General features: G+C 38.6%; 1 protein-coding gene across 1 annotated transcript in view; it reads left to right on the top strand.

Moving 5' to 3' along the window:
• Cntn3 (contactin 3) overlaps nt 1-21227 on the top strand; it is a 212956-nt gene extending 191729 nt beyond the window's left edge. The window contains exons 19-22 of the mRNA XM_026392682.2: nt 8875-9061; nt 17898-18010; nt 18484-18652; nt 21127-21227. Of these exons, the coding sequence (XP_026248467.2) occupies nt 8875-9061; nt 17898-18010; nt 18484-18652; nt 21127-21227 (570 nt within the window). The remainder of the gene's footprint in view (nt 1-8874; nt 9062-17897; nt 18011-18483; nt 18653-21126) is intronic.
• The last annotated feature ends 771 nt before the right edge of the window (nt 21228-21998 follow it).

Here is a 21998-nt window from a genome sequence, read left to right as displayed (position 1 = left end):
CAATTTGGAAAGCAGTATGGAGATTTCTCAATAAACTAGGAATAGATCCATCATGTGACCCAGATATCCCACTCCTTGGTATTTATCCAAAAGAACTAAAATCAGTATACTCTAATGATACAGCCACATTAACGTTTATAGTAGTTTGATTCATAACAGACAAGACATGGCAGCAGCCCAGGTGTCCATCAGCAAATGAATGGATAAGGAGAATGTGGAATACATATTCAATGGAGTACTCAGCCTTAAAGAAGATTGAAATTACAGCATTTTCTGGTAGATGGATGGAACTGGAGAATATCGTGCGAAGTGAAATGAGCCAGATCTAGAAAGTCAAGGGTCCAGTGTGATCTCTCATGTGAAAGAGAAAAGGGAATTTAAAGAAATGAACACATGTGATTCTCCTCAGTGAAGGAGTTGGACTGAGACACGTGCCCACTATGGATAATTGCCCTTTATGAGCCACAATGGCAGGATCATATCCCCAATCTGGTTGTACCTTGTGAAATACTGGAGAGAAATGAAGGAGAGAACTATGGGCTTATACGCATTGTAGGGGTCTTGAGAGTTGATGGTAGTTAATGGAGAGCATGAGGGCAAAGAGATGCTAATTTTTTTTCCGTATCGATTTAAACTGATAAGGACTCATCAAGGTAAAAATATTCTATATGAAAATGGAATGGTATCTCTTAGCCATGTCAGGAAAGAGTATTTGACTGAAGAACATCAAAGAATGCTAGTGGAAACTCATATTTTCTAGTTAAGGCTCTACCATTTTGGAATTAGACAGTTCTGCATTCAAAACTAGTAGGTTACTATATAAATTCCACAAGGGACAGGGACTCTGTGTGTTTGTTTAATGATATCTCCCAAGTTCATAGACCAATATCTGGCACATGAGTGACATGCACAAACTATGTGTTGATGGAAAAAATGAAGTTTGGGCTTTGCTATCTCACTGCTGCATGTTCTTAAGCAAGTTATTAAAGCTCTCCAAGGCTCAGTTAGAATAGAGTAACAGTCGTCCATAACTCATAGCATCATTTGAGAATTGCAAGAGATAAAGCAGCCATTGTTAAAACCACCCTGAGAGACTTGCAGCTTCTGCTTTTTTTCTGTTTAGATATTGGGCTTGAGGGTGAGATTTCATTGAAAGAAAAAGAAAACTTAAAAGCAGCAAAGAGCAGAAGAATACTTTCTACTTTTCACAAGGAAAATACACTCCCCGAGTGGCTCTCATGCCTGTTGCCACTAGGGTCGGAGGCAAAAGATGAGAAGGAAATGGAACTTTTCTTGGTATCAATTATGGGTTAAAATGCATCGCATCTTGGGGCTGGGATTGTGGCTCAGCAGTAGAGCACTCACCTTGCACATGGGAGACCCTGGGTTCGACTCTCAGCACCACATAAAAATAAATAAGTGAAATAAAGTTATTATGTCCAACTACAACTAAAAAATAAATACTTTTTTTAAAAAAATGCATCACTTATTATCTATCACATATTATCTATTTGTATAAAGAGTAGCAGACAAAATATCCAAATATAACATGTACACTGTATTGAAAGGAAAAACAAGGATTAAAAATTTCTTCCCCAAGTGCTTGGTAGAATATATGAAGAGAAAGACAACAAGCTAAGAGAAAGATGTACTAAATAGAAAAACATCTCAAATAATTTATATAATTCCACCAAGTTAAAAATATGTCTTTTGTTCGTTTCAGTAATAATTTAAAAATTAACCTAGAAAAATAAATGACTTAGCAGAGTATTTAATTATCAGTCCTGTGGCTAACTTTGTGGGTTGCAGTTTTCCCAGTTTGGCTTTAAAATCGTTAATATCTCCTGCCTTTCTCTCATCTTGGCGTGAGTTGATCGTGTGCCTCACAACATGCTGAGCACACATCATCATTAGCATCTAGACTAATTTTCTTTCTGATTTGACCAACCAGTAGTTGAGCTCATTTCCCTAGACTCCAATTTATTTCATCTGCTGTGCCTTTAAACTCAGGCTCAGATCTTTCCTGGTGCCCTTTTGGATAGGAATAAGAGAGGCAGACCCGCAAAAGAGGATCCAGAGCCATTAAGTTCATGGAGAGTGGGCACCAAGAGGAGAGAGCGCTAGAGTTCCTACCTGGAATGGCTTTAAAGTCGTTTTGTGCTTTGAAAAAAATAAACTCTGGTTCACAATAATCTATTCGCTGTTTCTATGAAGAACTCCAAGGTTCCAAACAAAAAGAAATGATAACAAGATGGAAAAGATAATTACTCTGATTGATCTATGTGAGGTACATGCAGGCATTGGAGTATAATGCTGCACTCCCTAAATATGTACCATTACTACATGGTAATAAAAGTCAAACATGAAGAAAGAATAAACCTTGGGAAGAACAAATTTAATAAGCAAATGAAACAAGTCAACATTTGCAAAATAGTAAGAGTTGCATATTTGGGGGGAACCGCATAGGATTATTTTTTAAGTGTGGCAGAGGAACTTAAGAAATGTAATATATCAGAATGCCAAACCAAAACTTTCTAGATGCCTTCCTCCAGCCTCCTGTTCCCACAGCTGTATGGAATATGCACAGGGCCTAATATTTTAATCAAAATAGAAAAAGATGTTAAATATTTGAGTACCTTTTTTTTTTCTTTTGAGGATATGAAATTCCACTTGAAGAAAAGCTATGTGCCCGGGGTCTCATCTCCTGCTGTCTTGCAGTGAGTTCAATTCACTGTGGCATGAGTTGAATATACATAGGAAAATTGGATACAGACAGTTGAGATATTCTTACATCAATATCAAAAAAGTAAAATGTGTTTAGCTGAATAAAAGGCAGACCTTGGGAGGGACAGAAGCTTGGTGATGCAGCAGGAGTGGTTTCCAATACCATGGAGACAAGCAGAGAGGAGAGAGTCCAGTGTGTAGCAGGCTTCACTCTGTGGGAGATTCTGGGAATGACCCTCACTGCCCATGTGCTGCTGGGTTCTTTGTTAGAAGGTCCCTACTAAACCCTGGCACAGCACTATAAATGGGGGGGAGTAAACATCCCAGTCTCTCCTGAGTCCTACTGATTAAACCCAAAGAGAAGTCAGAGGGCAAGGACATACACAATACCTCTCCCCCCGGGCTGAGGGCAGAGGGAGGACAGACCTGGACTTATCTCCCTAAAAGACATTCAAATGCATTTCCCCCTCTGGCTTCTGCTGATTTAAATGTGCCCAATCTAATAGCTAAGTTAAAGTGTTCATCTCTCTAGAAATCTGTAAATACACATACAATTATTTTAGTCTATTAAAAGAATATTTCCAACTTAATACCTGTTTCCTTCAAGCCTAAAAAAAGGTTCTACTTTTAAATACATTAGTTTTATAAACTATATTTCATTTTATGTTTAAATTAAATGAAAGATCTGATGCAGGGATATTAAGGAGTACTTGGAGCAGGAACATTAGTTTTGGGAATAACCAAATTACTCACAGAAACTGAAATTATATTTTTAGTTTTGACATTCTTCAAGTTTGTTTCTGTTTATTTATCCAGATAAAAATATATTGACTTGTGAAATGGTTTTATTTTTCTGAAGGAAAAAAAATACCATATTATCTCATCAGAAAATTGCATTACCAGTGTTTGTAGATGCAGAAAATTTGAGAACTTGAATACTGAGTTTGGTGGATCTCCATGGTCAGAGGAGGGAAATATTTTTAAACTGTTAAGACTGAAGCCGTTTAAGTCATTTAGTAATTCCACAATATGGAGGGTTCTATCCCTAGCCACCATTCATCCATAGGAGACATGATCCAGGACCCCCAGTGGTTGCCTGAAACCACAAACAGTAAAGTTCAACTTGTAAATTTGGCACAATAAAGAGATTAATGGCAATAATTAATAATAAAATAAAACAACTATAACAATATACTATAATAAAGATTTTATGAAAGTAGTCTCTCAAAGTATCTTTGTGTATGTTGTTACCCTTCTTGCCCATTTTGAAAGAGGGCAGCTGAGACCACAGAGGGAAAACCCATGGATCAGGGGGACAGCTGTGTGTACAGGTCCACTGTCAGCAGTAATGACCAGAACCTAGAGGCCCCTGCCCATCACGGCCTGCATTATTGCTGTCTACTCTGTCAGGAAATGAAGTCCTTCCCTCCCAGGCCCCAGCCTCACCTGCAAACCCCCAACTCAGGGGCTCCGGAACGGCTCAGAGAAGCAGACTGGATCAGATTCTTAGGGATGAAGCATGGTTGAGAACCCAAGGCAGTCTTAACCAACCTCTCCTGTGCCTTTTATTGTTCCCTCACTAAATTCAGAGATTGCACCATGAAAATGCCCATATCTTCAGCTCTGGGAAGATCTCAGCCATTTTTTCCTCTGAGCGTTGCCTTTTCCTTCATCTCTCCTTTGGGAACTCTGTTTGGAACTTTGCATTCTGTTCTCAATGCCACAGCTTCACTTTGGTAATTTTCATTTCTTTATTCAGGCTATGTCCTGGGCTCATTAATTCACCCTTCCACCATTAGTCTATAGCTTTATTCTTATTACTGATTTCCTTAATTTTTTAATCATTGCATTTTTTTCAGATCTACAAATCCTACTTATTGTTTTTCAAATTGGGCTGATCTTTTTTCTTTATCTCCTATTCTTGCATAATAGATTCAATCTCTTGTCAAACAGACTTGGACATTTTAGGTATAGTTATTTTATAATCCATTACTCATCAGTGTGTTTAGCTGGCCTGCCTCTAGTAGTATCTACACTGGCTGTTTTATTAACAGGGTGTGTCTTGTGTTTGGTAATGTGCATCTCTCTGGTCATCCTTTGCAGATGCCACCTTCATATTCTGTCAACTTTATATTCACCCTTTTCTGCACAATTACATTTTCAAAGTTTGTTCCTCCAACATAGACATCTTTCCTTCCCCATCCCTGTATTGTGATTGTGCCCATAAAAATCCAAATTAGCATAGAAATATTCTCTTCTCTCAGTTGGAGTACTTTTATTATTTAAATCCAGAACACAACTGAGAGGAAAATGGGATATTTGTCTTTCTTATTTCTTTTTTAACTATTCCACCTTATTAAAAAAAATGATCTAGCCTTATAGAAGCATTTTTGAACAAAATTTCTTGGAACATAATGGAATTCTTTCAGAAAATTGGCAATATTAGTGGCACGTCTCTGTTTCCTTATGTTTTAGTTACATGAATATTTATTCAGCTCTTTAAAGAAAGCTGTTTAAGAAGATTATATAATCAGTCTTCACTAACTAGTATCATGTTCAACTTTGTCACAATTTTTCTCTGTGTCTAAATGTTTCTAATACCTCTCAGCAACTAAGATCTAAAAATAAAGCTCTCCTTCTGATGCATGGAGATTGGTTAAAGTACTTTAAAACATGCCGCTATCAAGAACTTTCAAGTACTTTCTATAAACGGATTTATAAAAAGAGATTCCACATTACCAATTATAAATTATTTTTATGTCTTCTTTAAATCAGTCTCCTAAGAACATTTTCTTAGGCAACTTGTGTTCGACCAGTTTGATATATCAGAAAAGGAACAACCCTGGCACTGGAACCTGACAGGGGCGGGAAGCTTGGGCGGCCCTGATTTTACCGCCTGAATCCTCCCTGCTGCCGTCTTACAGTCATACTTATATGCTACCCCCATCTGTGCTCTATCCCAAGCTTCAGGTTTTGTGTCTGGTACATTTTATTATAATTATTGATCTGTATCATTCTTAGTTAGTAACTAGACAATGCTCTTAGGAGCAGGGAAACCTTCTTATCATTTAGGGCTCATCTAGACCTAACAACACACAATGTTTTCTCTGGGTGAGTCTACCATATATAAAAGCTTTTAGTATCCATTAACAGGCTATTTGGCTATGGCGTTAGAAAAGAAACCATGTATCCACTTCAATGCTATTTGTTTGGGCTCACGTCCTCCCTTTGAGATTCTTATTAAAACTAATAACCCTTCTCTGAGAGAAATTCACATAAATGCATCCATAAGATCAGCATTTTGTGTGGATATAAGGGTGCTTATCCTTCCATGTGCACATACATAGGGAGATTTTGATCTAGCACAATATATAATTTGCTTTCACTTATCATTTAGGACCTTAACACTCACCCAGTGGTGTTTTAAGAGAGAATAAGTTGTAGTGTGTTTTGTACAGAGGACTGACACTTGTAATCAGCTGTGGCCCATAAGCACATTTTGTTTGATCAACACAGTATTGGTTTTGAGCCAACCCTAAATTTAGGACATTTTACATGAAAATTAGAACTCTGCTTTTTTAAAAAAAAAATAATTAATTAATTAAATAGAAAGTCTATCCTCCTCCAATCAGGCAAAGCTGAGTAGCTCCATTATTAAAAATCTGCTCTGTCCTATGTCCAGCTTCCCAGTCCCTTAAGCCTTCTTTCCTTTCCTTTTTCTTTCTTCTTTTTTCCTTTTTGGCCACTGAGCTATGTTCTTAGTCTTTAAGTTTTTGTTTTTGTTTCTTGTGGTCACAAGCCTTTACCATTTCCAACATTCTGTGCACTCAGAATCAATTATTGCCAGTTTCATTGAGCTCAAATTGCTTTTTAGTTGTATAAGTTATAATAATTATTTCCTATTTTTATATTTTGCCTTCAACAGTAAAACATAAAGGCCAGAACAAGGTGGCCATATACTTCAATGAAGAGAGTAGAGCTGGGCGTGGTGGGCACACCTGTAGTCCCAGCAGCTCGGGAGGCTGAGGCAGGAAGATCGCCAGTTCAGAGCCAGACTTAGGGACTACAAGGCACTTGGCAACTTAGTGAGACCCTGTCTCTAAATAAAATACAAAATAGGGCTTGGGATGTGGCTCACTGGTTGAGTGTCCCTGAGTTCAATCCCCAACACCAAAAAAAAAAAAAAAAAAAGGAGAGAGAGAGAGAGAGAGAGAGAGAGAGAGAAGAAGAAGAGAGAGAGTGCAGAGATTGTCTATATTTATAAAAGTAAGAAATGTGCTTATGCCCTTGTGAGAACCTGGTAGATCTGCTGTCGTGTTAACTATGTGGCCCCTGCTTTAGATCAGCAGATGGTAATACCAGATCTTATCTACACAAAGAATATGTACACTTTCCTAAACCATTTATTTGCATAAATTTTTGTTTTTGCTTTGTTTACTTATAGATAATCTGTATGTTCAAAAAAAAGAAAGCACACAAAACTTTATAGTAAAATACTTTATAGTGTGAATTGTAAGTACTTAAAAATGTATTTTTATTTTATTCTCTACCTTTTTCCTCCCTTCAGCAAATATTCTCTTATATTCATATTTTTTCACCATATGTTTGTATATCTTTCTCTTAATTAATTAATTTATTTTAATCAGGTATAAATGACAGCAGAAGGCATTTTGATTCATTGTCCACAATTGCAGCACAACTTTTCATTTCTCTGGTTGTACACCATGTAGCATCACACCATATGTGCAGTCATACATGTACCTAGGGTAATGATGTTCATCTCATTCCACCATCTTTCCTGCCCCCATGCACCATCCCTACCCTCTCTCCCTTTTGCAGGACCAAAGTTCCTCCATTTTTCCCATGCCTTCCCCTCCCTGTTATGGATCAGAATCCACTTATTAGAACATTTAGCCTTAGGTTTTTTGGGATTGGCTTACCTCACTTAGCATGATATTCTCCAACTCCATCCAGTTACCTGCAAATGCCACAATTTTATTCTCTTTTAATGTTGTGTAATATTCCATTGGGTATATATACCACAGTTTCTTTCTTCATTCATCTATTGAAGGGAATCTGGTTTGGTTCCACAATTTAGCTATTGTGAATTGTGCTGCCATAAACATTGATATGGCTGTGTCCCTATAGTATGCTGTTTTTAAGTCCTTTGGGTATAAACCAAGGAGTGGGATAGCTGGGTCAAATGGTGGTTCCATTCCACATTTTCTAAGGAATCTCCATACTGCTTTCCAGATGGGTTGCACCAACTTGCAGTCCCACCAGCAATGTATGAGTGTGCCTTTTCCCCCACATCCTCGCCAACACTATTGTTTTCTGTATTCTTAATAGCTGCCATTCTGACTGGAATAAGATGAAATGTTAGAGTAGTTTTGATTTGCATTTCTCTAATTACAAGACATGTTGAACATTTTTTCCTATATTTGTTGATTGAATGCATATCTTCTTCTGAGAAGTGTCTATTCAGGTCCTTAGCCCATTTATTGATTGGTTGCTTGGTTGGTTGGTGTTAAGTATTTTGAGTTCTTTATATGTCCTGGTATGTCTAAGATCACTTTGCATGGCCCAGGATAATATATGAAAAATATTTTAATACCCATTCCTATTGAAAATCAGCCCTTTTAACTGCTTTTACTCCCTCTGGGGTGCAGCTCTGCGTGCACTGTTAGTCACCTGACAGTGGCTGGCACTGCAGGACAGTCAATCTAATAATGTTTTCCTCTGACAGTTCACTTTCTTCTAGGAAGGAACCTCAGCTGTCCATAGAGTTCATGCCTTTCTGCCAGTGTTCTGGACTTGACCTTGGGCTCAGTTGGTTAAGGGTTGAGAAGGCAGGCAGATTTCCCCTTCCTTCTTCCACTGTGATATCGTAGTCTGATCATGCTCAGCACTCTGAATTTATCTGCTCTGTCTGTGTACATGTTTGTCCTCATTCTCCTCCTAGGGTTCCTTTCCTGTGTGTACACTACTGTGCCACAGAGCCTAATGCAGCACCTGGCACAAGTAGGTCCTCTGGAAGTATTTGTCAAATAAAGAAGAAAGTAAATCGCAGTCCTCATTTTAATGAAAACCACAGAATGAGGAAGGTGGTGCTGGGTCCAGCCTTCTCATCTGGTGCATCTTCCTCACCAGGTGCGGTACTGGGTCAGTGGGGAAGAGCAGGAGTCCTCAAGCAAGGTGAGAGTGGCCGGAAACGAGACCTCAGCCAGGCTCCGGGGACTGAAGAGCAACCTTGCCTATTACGCGGCTGTCCGGGCATACAACAGTGCAGGCACCGGCCCCTTCAGTGCCACAGTTAACGCGACCACCAAGAAAACCCGTATGTATTTTCCCACCTTTTGAATATCTAGGAAAATAGTCTGTATTAAAAATGATGGCATCCTTCAGCATTTTCAGTGGACTAGTTAGATCATTAATCCCACTGAGTGATATAAACCTGGTCCAAACCCTTACTCAAGCCCCACATAGTCTAGTCTTCATGATAGCCCTGAATATTTACATGGAAGCTCCATATGAAAATGAATAAGCACCTTTTGAAAAATCTTATGGTGCACTGTTCTTTTTAAATGGGATGCATTTCAATGGGCTCATTTCCATTAAATTTTAGTTCCCTCAAATCTTGGGTGTTATTGATAAGCAGAAATAAGCTTAATGCCAACGACTTGGAAGTGGTATTTTTTTTCTTCGTTCTTTAATTTTCTTTCTCACATTATTCAAAAGATGGCAGTATACTTTTAACAGGTCATGCTCAGGAGATTCTGGTGCACACGTAGATATTGATACTTTGAAAACTGAATCAGAGATAGCTGTGTCACCTTCAAAGCTGAGTTTCTGTTGGCTGTGTGTTCACAGGTAAACTCACCTGCAGTAATGAGCAGTTATGATTTAAGTAGCCTATGAGAAATCATCGGTTTACATTTTGGAGTGTCCCACGGAAATTTCAGTTGGAATGTTCTCATGATGCCCAGCTGATCATGGTGTCTTATTGCTGCTCTATCACAGCGCACCTATATGAGTGTGCTGTTTATTCTTTTATAGCCAAAAATGACTGAGAGCATTCATGAGCCAAGCTGTCCATGCTCAGTTCCTTCTTACTTTCGTTCATATATTATTTCCAAATTTATTTGAAAGCATACATTTACTGGCTAAAATGTCTAACAACTTTAATTACATGAAGTTGGATATAATGGGCCAGCATTGTTATTGATAGTTTAAAATATATATATAAACATAATCCTACTGCTTTAGATGATGTTAATAAATAAGCATCAATTTTATCAGGGAAGTTTGCACATTTATCTTTGCATTATGTATAAGGGGGAAAAGAGCATGGCTGGTAGCTTACCAGCATAATGAATATCACAGAGCAAAAGTTTAGCAACAAAACATTTTAGTACCTTCATAAGCAACAGCTCATATGGCAATCATGAGGGAAGGCTAACCAATATCATGCATATCCTGTGGCTGCTCTTAGAAAAAAGGAGAACATTGGTTTGGAAATACATACACTGAAAATGTTCTGTATTTACAACTTTTTACTAAATATGTTTGTCTTTCCCAGTAACAGTTCTGAATTAGTAAAACATATAAATACACCATTATTTATATATTGAAATTCTGATTGTGAAGATGTATGCAGACAGCTTTGTTGAGCTCTTTCTTCAGACTTGATAATCGATGTGATTACTCATTGGGAAATATGGTCGAACAAGATGGTTTAATGTCATGATGGAATTGGTGAAAAACAGTGAATTGGGAAGACAGTTCACAAAGGAAGAGGCCGATTATAAGTTAGTGAGAATGTAACAATAACATACAATGAATGAAATAAAATTGCAAAAAGGAAAAAACCTTTTATAATTTAGATATAGCATATAAATAACCAATTTAAAGTAGAAATTTGTCTGTAATAGTGATAATGATAATTATACTATGAATGACTAATACTTAGTGAGCAATTTCCAGTCACAGTTCCAAGTACTTTTCCTGTATTGATTCTTAATTCTCACAGTGACTGCATGGCTTGGAAGTGGTGAGGATCCTCACTCTAGAGATGAAAGGGCTGTGGCACAAAGGGCTAGATGACTTTACAGAAATAGCAGAGAAAGTGGCAGGACAGCCATACAGACCCAAAAACACTCTTAACCACTCCTCTAACCATATGATTAAAATATTCATGACTCATGTGGTGCTAGTATCTATTTTGAGTTTGCTCTGTGCTTAGGAGCTTGGTAAGGTAATCACAGATAGACAGGGTTTCTGTGCTGACAGATCAGTCCTCTGATAGGAATTTCAACAACTGAATAAAATCTCTTCAAAATTATGCCCTCCTGGTGCTTCAATTTGCCTACACTCTACATGGTGACCTGCAGATGTTATTAAGGAAAAGTTTGCTACAATGTGTGGGAAATCCATAAAAGATCATTAAAATCCCTGGGCATATTAAACTGTACATTTAATTTCTAAATTTTATGTTAACAATTGTTCAAACATGTGCCAAAGTAGAAGTAAAACCGACTCTTTTAAAACTATTTCTACTAATCATCCTAACCTTTGACATGGTCCAGCTCTGAATCCTGTTTAAGAATTATAGTAATGCGCTTGTGAATATTATTAGGAAGAAAATGATCTGTATCCCTGGTGCATAAAGAATTAAGATGGCATTTTTTTTTTCACTTGCTCTCTTTCTCCCCCTTCGATGTGTCACCTTTGAAGGGAAAGAGTCCTTCCAAACTCACTCACCAGTCCAAACCTAGCACTCATTATCTGTGGAAAGGCTGAGTGGATGAATCCTCAAAACCTAGGTCAACCTGGAAGTACTATCATTAATCGGATGAGCTTCTTCTTGTCGACACATTGCAAATTCGGAACACACACTGCAGCCTTTTACCACCTTGCTTCCAAGGTGCAACTGTCACCTACTCAGAATCCTGGAATTCTATATGCAAGGCTTATATCAGCACAGAGCATAGGTGATATTTCTGATTAACGTAAAATAACACAAGGATTCTCAAGGAAAGTACTGTAGCTTCCATTAAACACTTAATTTTTTTGATATCCAAATACTTGGGCTTTTTAAAAGCATTTTTAAGTTAACATTGATTAGCCTCTTGAAGTAATCTAAGTTGTGTTTCTGTCATATGCAACCCAGAGAGTGAGCTCTTGACAACATCGTCATCAGTGAGGCTGATGAGGAATAGTGGCAGATGGCTTCAAAATGGTGAAATGTCGTTACTTTCTAAAAGGAGACTTTGTCAGAGTTTCACATCCAGAATTCACAAGAAAGAATCTGTAGGACCAATATTTTGCTTTGCATAACCGAAAATTCAAGAGGTAACTGTGGTTGTCAATGTGGATGGATCCAGGCCCTGGACATCCTCAAGAATTATCTAATAAGATCTCAAATTGAACATTTCTTAAATTGAGCTCTCGATTGCACTCCCAGCCTTTACAAACCTGTGTCTTCTACAATTTCAGCAAAAGCAACCCCCATTATTTCAGTCCCTTGGGCCAGTGGATCCCAGTCGTCATTAATGCTCTTTCTCTCATACCCTACAATGGATGCAGTATCTGACTTTAAATTTGCTGAGAATCTACCACTTACTGCATTCACCCTAGAACACACTACCCCATCTCTCCCATGGATCAGGGTATTGGCCTTTACTGTCCAGATGTTCTGCCCTGGGTCAGAGTGATCCTAAAGGTGTCACACTGTTGCTCAGACCCCTCCAGTCCCTTTCCGTCCACTCTTTATATAAATCCTTAAAATACCCAAAAAGGTCTTCCACAATCTGTCCCCCACTTCCTGTTCCTGCTCATTTTCTCCTGAGCCCACTTGCCATTCCACTTTTCCTGCGGGTCCTTGACCTTTGCTGTCCAGATGGCCAGGAGACACTCCTACCTCTCTTAGGCCCTCCCTGCAGTATGTCCTCAGTGCCCCCTGAGTCCATATTTAATCAGCAGCCCTGCGTCTCCTGATATCCCCTTATCCTGCTATGTTCTGGGGCACCACTTAGAGCCACGTGCATACCACATCTTGCATGTGGTCATCTGATTGCTGCCCCCCCCCTTTGCTGGAGTCTCATCTCCATGAGGCATAGACATTGCCAGGTTTGATCATTATTTAACTCCTGAGTTCTCCCAAGTAATCAGAGCTGCTGCCCAATGAGTATCTGTTCAACAGTGACTCTCTCCAGGTCTGTTTCTCTTCCTGGTGGAATCAGTTTAGTTTAGTTCCCTCTTCAGGGTAGCAATATTCCTACCAGAACCTTAAGGACTGTTTTCTATCATCCGAACACTCTGGGGAGAGTGGGAATCTTAGTTTCTGAGTTTTGGATGAGTCATAAAGTAGATGTTTCTGTTTCAAAACGTGGTATCCATTTCCTGTGATCCAAAGATTTAAGTCCATTTATAATACTTTAAGTGATTCTGAAATTAATCTTTCTCCCTGTTGGACAGAAAGTAGCTTTTGATTACTTGATTTCTGCCCAGTGCCACATTTTTGGGCAGCTTGCTTACTAATGTTGATGATCATCTCAAGGGAAGTCCGTGCCGAGTGTATTTTTCAGCTACTGCTGACAGCATTCCCTTTCATGAAAGTCATCTTATTACCATCAGGTGTCCAAGAGAAGGAGCTGAGAAACATACTGAGTTTTGTATAATTAATCTCTGCAAGCATATGTTCTTGAAATCCCATATTTTTAAAGGAAATGCCAGGTACAGTCACCAGTATGGAGACATTATCCCTGAAAACTCCACACAACAATGTTCTTCAGATGAACAACCTCTATTTTTTATTATATGGAGGAAAACATATTTACTATAGAAAATTTTGGTGGGGGAGAAAATAAAATCACCCACAATCCTATCCTATTGTGCAGAAATAAAATCATTAAAATAATTTGTCTTTTCCTCTCAGACTTGTGTTCCATGGATTATTTCTCTTACACAAAACATCTCTTGAAGATTATGCTGTGTATTTAGTTACCTGTGTATCATAGTACTATATCTTATTCTTTTGTGATAACACCCCACAAATTATTTAGTCATTTTCCTATTGTAGGAATGTCTTATAATCCTCACTTTATTCGGTCTTAGAAATATCATAGTGGCCACTTTTTGCAGGCTGAGTTTACAGAATAAGTAAATTGATAGGGCTGATATTGAGGAGTGACAGTCAACCCAGAGGACCTAAGAAAAACCCTCCAAGATAAAACTATTTTGTTATGTAACATTTAAAAGTATCCACATAATCTTATAGCCTGCCACTCAGTGTTATTCTACAAATCTTAGGAGATGCTGCCTTTATACAAAATAAATTCATTTGTTGCCACATTTTCTGTCTTAGCATACTGCCAATAATAGAAATTGAACTGACAGAGAAAAAAAATCTATAGGATATGATTGTTGACAAATAATTCCCAAAAACATTCAAAATGTAGACCACACATCGAGTTAGGCCCCAAAACATTTGGAATTGAGTCAGCCTCTTCTGGGTTGTGTTTCTGCACAGAATAGAACAGTAAAATGAGAAGTCTTAGGAGGGATGCACTGTCGAGATCCCCTGCCCATTCCCACTTCACACCTGCTCTGTGCCTTTGAAGTTCACAGTGCACCTTCAAAGCTCTATAGCCTACTGGCCGTATCAGTCACATAGGGCCAGTTCAGTGCAATTCTACAGGTCCCCACTCCTCAGTGGCTTACAACTAAAAGAGTGTCTCTTTCCTACTAGTCACCAAATGTTGATCATGAGTGAGATTCAGACCTGATCTGTTCCATCTTTACTCCATGACCCAGACTGCAGGAACAGCCACCCTCACTGATGTGCTGGTCTCATGGCAGAAAGAAGAAAGGCCAGTTCAGTTCCCAGCACCAAAAAAAAAAAACAGAAAGAAGAAAGGCCAGCCACGTTTTTCTTAAAACTCCCTCATTGAAACCACCTGTTTCTTATTTGCTCATATTTCACTGGTGGAAGCATATCCGGTAATGAAGCCTGAAGTCCCCATGATGCCAAGGAGCAGGGTGGTGCGTCCTCTCCCCAGAGAGGGCAGCAGGAGCCCCACAGCCCCACCTAATGCCAGGTAGAAAAGCATAAGGTCATCAGGGTCCAGAATTAAACAGAGCTGTTTTGAATCCACATAACACCCCTTCCTAGTTAACTATCTTAGGAGTGTGTTAAAATTTTTCATTGTACTGAAGTATATTCATAAGTTGGAATTTACCATCTTGGCCATTTTTTAATGCACATTTGCAATAGGGTTAAAATAGGGTGAAGGGCACTGATGCAGCTGTGTGAGATGGTCAAGACCTTCTCCACTACACAGAACTGAAGCTCTCCATCCATGAGACCAGGCTCCATTCCCTTCCCCAGCTCCGGGCAACTGCCATCCTACTTTCCATCTCTGAATTTTACTATTCCATGTTATCACATATAAACAGAATCACACAGTATTTCTTTGTATGATTGGCTTATCTCACCTAACATAATGTCTTCCAGGTCCATCCATGTTATAGCACATGTCATGATGTCATTCCTTTTGTTTTGTTTTTGTTTTTTGGTACCAGGGATTAAACCCTGGGGTACTTACCCACTGAGCAACATCCCCAACCCTTCCTACTTTTTTTTTTTTTTTTGAGACTGGTTCTCAATAGGTTGCTTATAGCCTTGCTGAGTTGCTGAGATTGGCTTTGAATCTTCAGTCCTCCTGTCTCAGCATCTGAAGCCACTGGGATTACAGGCATGGGCCACCATGCCTAGATCTTCATTCCTTTTAAAGGCATATGCATATAGCCCCCTTTTTGTTTATCCATTCATGTGCTGATAGATTGTGAAAATGATTGTGTTAACCTTTTCATTGTTGTAAATGAACATGAGTGACAAGTATGCATCTTTGTTTATTAACTCTGAGTTTTACAAATAGGCACCATGACAATGCAGGAAATTTTAAAAAAGAACATTCTGGAATTCCTAACACATTATGGACATTTACTATGCGTTTGTTACTAGCAACAATGGAATCTTGAAAATGGAAGAAAGTTCATCTGGCCCAGAATCTCCCACATAGTGTCATTCTTCCCTGTCATAATAAGGCAGATGATTATTCATGTGATTACAAAATTCTAAGTGAAATATTAGTCTAATTTACTTTAAATACTATCAAACAATGTAACTAGCACATCCAGCTCATTATTATGTGAATGTTAATGTTTAGAATGAGGCTGAAATAAATGTTTATGCTTTTAAACAAGTGCATTTTTCAAAAATATTAAAATGGTCAAAATAGAACATGTTTCTCTGGTGCTCAGGAAACACTGATATGATTTGAAAAGAGCTTTGAAACCCTCTATTTTTCCTCTTTCATTTTTCAGATTTTTTTTTCTTTTTGTCATATCAAAGAGTATTCATTTCAGGCTGAACTCATTCAAGTCATCTATTTTGGGACTCACACAAGACAAATCCCAATTTTCAGTCATATGTTCTGCCAGCCTGCTGTTGGGGGTCAGTGTATTTACCCAAAATTACTCAAACTCTCTATAACCTGTAAGCACCCATATTTTGGTAGGCCAAACCATGCTGAATGAAGGATGTTTTCAAATCAAGCTGTCCTTTTAAGGTGCTGTCAGCCACAGGGAATCACAGGCGCTGGGAAAGTGTTCTAACAAGTGTGGGTTCATAGCATCTGGACTGGGCAACCAGAACATTCTCTCTAGTATTTCAGTCCTAAGCAATTGCCCATATACATTCTTACAGATGTCTTATCACAGCATTGCAGTGTAGACAATCTGAGCTGATCTGTTAGTATCACATCACAAAAATTTAAAGGCAACAGAACAGTGTTAAAGAGGACACAATCAACCAAAGAACCCACCAGGAGGACAGTCTTGAACGGTGTTATTAGCCACATAACTGCACATGAGAGCTTTTCCCATCTGTAAGTCCAGCTGTATTTCCATCCTGGCATGAGTCAATGATGTTTAGAAATTCCTCTGGAGAGGTAATTGTTTATATCACTTTCCCATTACAAATTCAGTTAACCAAATCACATTCTGTGCTTAAATCCACAAGAATAAGATATTTCAGCATGTTTTGGGCAGTTGTGATGCTGTTGAAAAATGAGTAATATGTTTGCTGTTTTTTGATTGACAAGGAACTGAATCCCTAATGTCCCATCCATCCATATTAGGGAGTGCTTCTGACCATGTCCACCCGAGTCCCCCAGAACCAATTTCCTCTCCAGGGTTGCTAAGCTGTGGGTCCATGTTTATAAACCTATGAGAGTTTCATTAATCCTCTAATGGAATTCTCATTAAATTTTTAGTGTTTTGCCTTATTTTTCTCAAAAATTGATTTGAACTCAGAAAAAAGACTTTAAAATATGGATTCTCTGTGGCAATTTTTCACATGTGTAGCTATTACTTCACGAGAATAAATCTAAGTAATTCTTATTTTTGATTGCCTCTCATTTTGCCCATCTCATCTTACAACACTGGCTTGAAAATCATCCACACTTCATTTCGTGTGACTTTAATCTGCTCCTTTGGCAATTTCTCTCAGCCTCTCTGTGTGTCAAAACAAGTCCAAATGCCTGCCTTTCCTGGCTCACCCACAAGCATCCCTCTAGTGGTGGATAAAGGAACTTGCGTCTCTGTATTGTCAGTTTGTCTTCTGGGAGACTTCAAGTGCATTAAATCCTTAAAGTATGTGTTAAGCCAGGTGTGGTGGCAAAAGCCTGTAGTCCCAGCAGCTTGGGAGGCTGCAGCAGGAAGATTGCAAGTTCAAAGCCTGAGCAACTTAGAGAGGTCCTAAGCAACTAAATGAGACTTTGTCTCAAGATAAAAAATAAAATCAGGAGATGGGGATATGGCTCACTGGTGAAGCGCCCCTGGGTTCAACCCCTGGTACCAAAAAATTAAAGTAAAATAAATAAAGTATGTGTTGAATATGATAACATGCGATTTCCCACAGTTTAATTGAAATGCCCCTTGTAAAGGAAGTTTTTCTATTCTGTTAATTTTTCTTTTTCCTGATTCCATCTACATACCATGCCTTACCGGAGAGTCCCTGCAGTTGCCTTGGTGCTCGGCATGTATCTGCTCCATGTAAAACAGTACTCCATGCTCAAATCAGTTTTAATTTCTCCTTTTTGCATTGCAAGCTCCCAGTCAGCCTCCTGGGAATGTGGTTTGGAATGCTACAGACACTAAAGTGTTACTTAATTGGGAGCAAGTAAAAGCAATGGAGAATGAATCAGAAGTAACCGGCTATAAAGTAAGTTGAATCATTTGCAACACTGTATTTTTCCTTTTTCACTTATACTTTGCAAATCTTTAAAAATTTTGATATCATTTCAGTAATCTAATTTTAACATGAACATCAAGTTTTTCATAAAAGGATATACTACCAAACTCTCTGAATTGTTAAGTATAGACTTACATGAAATAATGCTGCTCACATGGGAATTGTGGACACGATGTTTGTGCATTGTGTTATTCAGCTTTCTGTATTTCCAGCTAAACTCCTCCAGGGGAGAAAGCTGCTCTTCCCCACCTCCTTGATTTTGAGAGCATAATGATCCTAGTGTCTGCTAATCCATAATCCAAGACCTATGCATGGAGCTGGGAATGTGTTTTTGTATTCTGTTGTGGAGAGAATGACAAAAATAATTTCAGAGCAACGAGAGTATGTGAAGAAAGTAAAAGAAGGTAATGTAAGAATGAAGTGTATTTGTTCATGCGTTTTAGGTATTCTATAGGACTAGCAGTCAAAATAGCGTGCAAGTGCTGAACACAAACAAAACTTCAGCTGAACTTGTGCTGCCCTTTCAAGAGGACTACATTATTGAAGTCAAGGCCACCACAGATGGAGGGGATGGCACCAGCAGTGAGCAGATCAGGATTCCAAGAATAACCAGTAAGTTGGTTGGACTCAGCTTCCCCTTGACCTGCATCAGTGTTGTTAGCCACCAGGAGCCCATCAGCCACTGCCCCTCCCTCCACCCACCCTTTCCTCCCAGCATGCCCTTCATGTGAACACAAGGTGATTTTGCAACATGAGCAAGTAAAACCAGGAAGAAAACCTCTAGAGTGGTGCAGAACAGGGAAAAATATGAGCACAGAAAGGAAAGACATGGAAAAGTAGTTAAAAACTTCATTCATTTGAATTATTTCCCTTATTTAATGCACCTGTAGATTGCCTAGAATAGAATTCCCAAAGCAGTTCTCATGGGCAAGCCTGACCCCATGCCCTGTTTTTAAGACCTCTGATATTCCAGTTGTGTGCCTCCTAAAAATTATAGATGGATCTTATCAATTCTTTCAGTAGGAAAATTAGCATTGGCAAAGTCATGAAACTTTTACACGTGCCACACAAAAAAAAGATGACATTTTTAAAGAAATCTGTTCCAAGTTTCAGAAGAATTTCATGCTCTTTCCTCTTAAAATCCTAATGAAAGCTATTTCACCACCAAAAGTACACTTTTAGGGGGCTGGGGTTATGTTCAGTGGTAAGAGAACTTGCCTGGCATGTGTTGAGGCACTGGGTTCCATTCTCAGCACTGTAGATAGATAGATAGATAGATAGATAGATAGATAGATAGATAGATAGATAGATAGATAGATAGATAGATAGATAGATGATAGAAAGAATAAAGGTTCATTGACAACTAAAAAATATTTTTTAAAAAAAGAAAGAAAGTAGACTTTTAGAGTGAAGAGGAACAAACCCCAGCATACATATTTTGATCAGTGACCATGGAAGAGAACTTGTATCTTCACTTTGAAATCCTGTGTCTGGAGTTTTCAGGCCTCAATTTAAGTAACACGGAGCCTACCCTGTCTTCATAGTCTACTCTACAATCCTCAGTGACGTAAATAACTTTGTTCCCTGTTTTCATTTATTGACTGTGGTTTAGTCTATATAGTAGCAGGTGACCAAGACTGAAGCAAGTTTCTTTAATCTTGAAAAAGAAAATGACTGAAGAAAATGGGAGAGATCAACCCTTGCAGGAATTCTCTCTTTCTATGAAATCATAACCGGCCACACTTGAACTAAAAGTAATAAGAAAATGGGGGCTACCTGTCTGTAAATAAGTATGTAAACAACTATTTCAGACTGCAGAGATTTGTATATCTGTGTGTGCTTCAGGAGACCCAAACAGGAATCAGGTTGCTAATTGTTATTTGCTGAGGCTTTACAGTAGGGAATGCTCCTTGCTTCTTGCATTGTGCAGGGTGTCTGAGTTAGCATGACAGCTTGGACAGAGGAGCTCTGTTCGAAGAAGCAGCTTCTGTGCTTTTGCAGGGACAGTCGCCACCGTGGCATTTTCAGGCTGCTGAGTCAAGAGCAGCCTTTTCGTCTGACGTCTGTAGACTTGCTGAGCTTGCACAGACCAGTGCCTGCACAAGGCCGTCTCTGAAAATGGAGCTTTCATCGATTGCATTTTAAAAGATGATGTCTTGTATTAAGTACAATAATTCATCTGCATAAAATAGAAACAAGTAGATTTTCCAGACATTTATCCAATGACGTTTTCTTTCATTAAACCATCAAGTTATCTGAAATTATCTGTGATCAGGTATCATTAATGGCAAAATGAGTAACTTGGATTTTTTTCAATTTCAATTAAAGTTAAATAATACTAGATAAACAAAGTGTAGATTCATTTAAGAAATCCTAAACACGTTGGTGTTTTATGGATACCCTTGGTAACACCTATGTGTTGCACTGATAGATAAAATAAGGACTTGTAGTCCCAGGTTAGGTTCATGCCGTGATTTGATTTTGACAGGAAACGCATCACTTTTGTCTGCATCTTAGTCCTTCAGAATGCTGTAAGAATACACCCTGGACAGGGTGTCTTATAACTACAGAAGTTTAACTTTTCACGGTTCTGGAGGCTAGGAACTCTTATGTCAAGATGCAGCTAGTTCTGTGTCAGTTGTCAAGAGCTCATTTCCTAATGTCACAACACTGGAGCTAGGATGTCAATGTGTGATTTTCGGGAGGACATATGCATGCATTCTCTACCACCCTGACTACCTGTTAATACAGTCCTCCTTTATTTTTTTATTTATTCTAATGAAGTCTATTTGACAGCAGAATGCAATTTGATCCATTGTATACAATTGCAGCACAACTTTTCATTTCTCTGGTTGTACATGATGTAGCATCTCACCATATGTGCAGTAATACATGTACCTAGGGTAATGATGTCCATCTCATTCCACCATCTTTCCTGCCCCCATGCACCATCCCTACCCTCCCTCCCCTTGGCCCAATCACAGTTCCTCCATTTTTCCCATGCCCCCCCCCCCGCCGACTATGGATCAGCATCTACTTATCAGAGGTATAGTCCTTCTTAATGAGCTATTTATCATCTTTGACAGATATGGATGCAAGAGGATCCACATCAGCCATCTCGAATGTTCACCCCTTGTCAAGTTATATACCTATGGTACTGTTTTTCCTTGTAAATGCCCTGTGGTGATATTTATTCTTTTTTATTATTTACTGAAAAGTTCATTGGTTACCATAATAAGTGCTCTCATGAAACACAGTGATTATGCATGTTTTTTTTCCAACTTTGTGTTTTTAACTTTCTACTTCATTATAGGCAAAATAAGAGTATAATAAAACAACAGTAAATCCTTTTAGAGGAATCTGAAATGCCTTAATATTTACTTGATAAACCAAAGGAATTTACATGTTACATACTGCAAACTTTTGATACAAATGTTCTTAAGCTATGAGTTTAAGCACTGCCTATGGATAAAAACCTCCGCCCTGACACACACACACACACACACACACACACACACACAGTTTCTTATTTGCATTGGAAAACTCTTCATTTATTCCAAAAACTCTTTTCCAGTTATGAAAGCAATGTTTGAAGAGTTAATAAGTATCATTTTAAAGATTTAAATGATTTAAACCCCACAGGTTAAAAAATGCATTTAAACACTTACCCTGCTGGAAGGGGGTGGTGTTTATGATTCAGGAGTGTTTTTGGAAAATGCTGCTCTGGAGCAGAGGAGGGTGACCTGGTTCAGTGTACTCACTACTAAATGGCTGTGAGACTTTAGAAATAACTCTGCTCTCTGTACCTCTCAATTATTCATCTACAAAATGTGGAGGTAATAATAACCATCTGATCTGCCTCTGCCCCATGAATTAATGGTTAAAAGATAAAGAAGGACCCACGAAAGGGCTTTGTCACCCCAAATGCCATGTCCCTTTGCGAAATACTGGCATGAAT

The sequence above is a fragment of the Urocitellus parryii genome, chromosome 16 (genome assembly GCF_045843805.1).
Source record: "Urocitellus parryii isolate mUroPar1 chromosome 16, mUroPar1.hap1, whole genome shotgun sequence".
Classification (NCBI taxonomy): Eukaryota; Metazoa; Chordata; class Mammalia; order Rodentia; family Sciuridae; genus Urocitellus; species Urocitellus parryii.
This window is presented reverse-complemented; position numbering and strand designations above follow the sequence as displayed.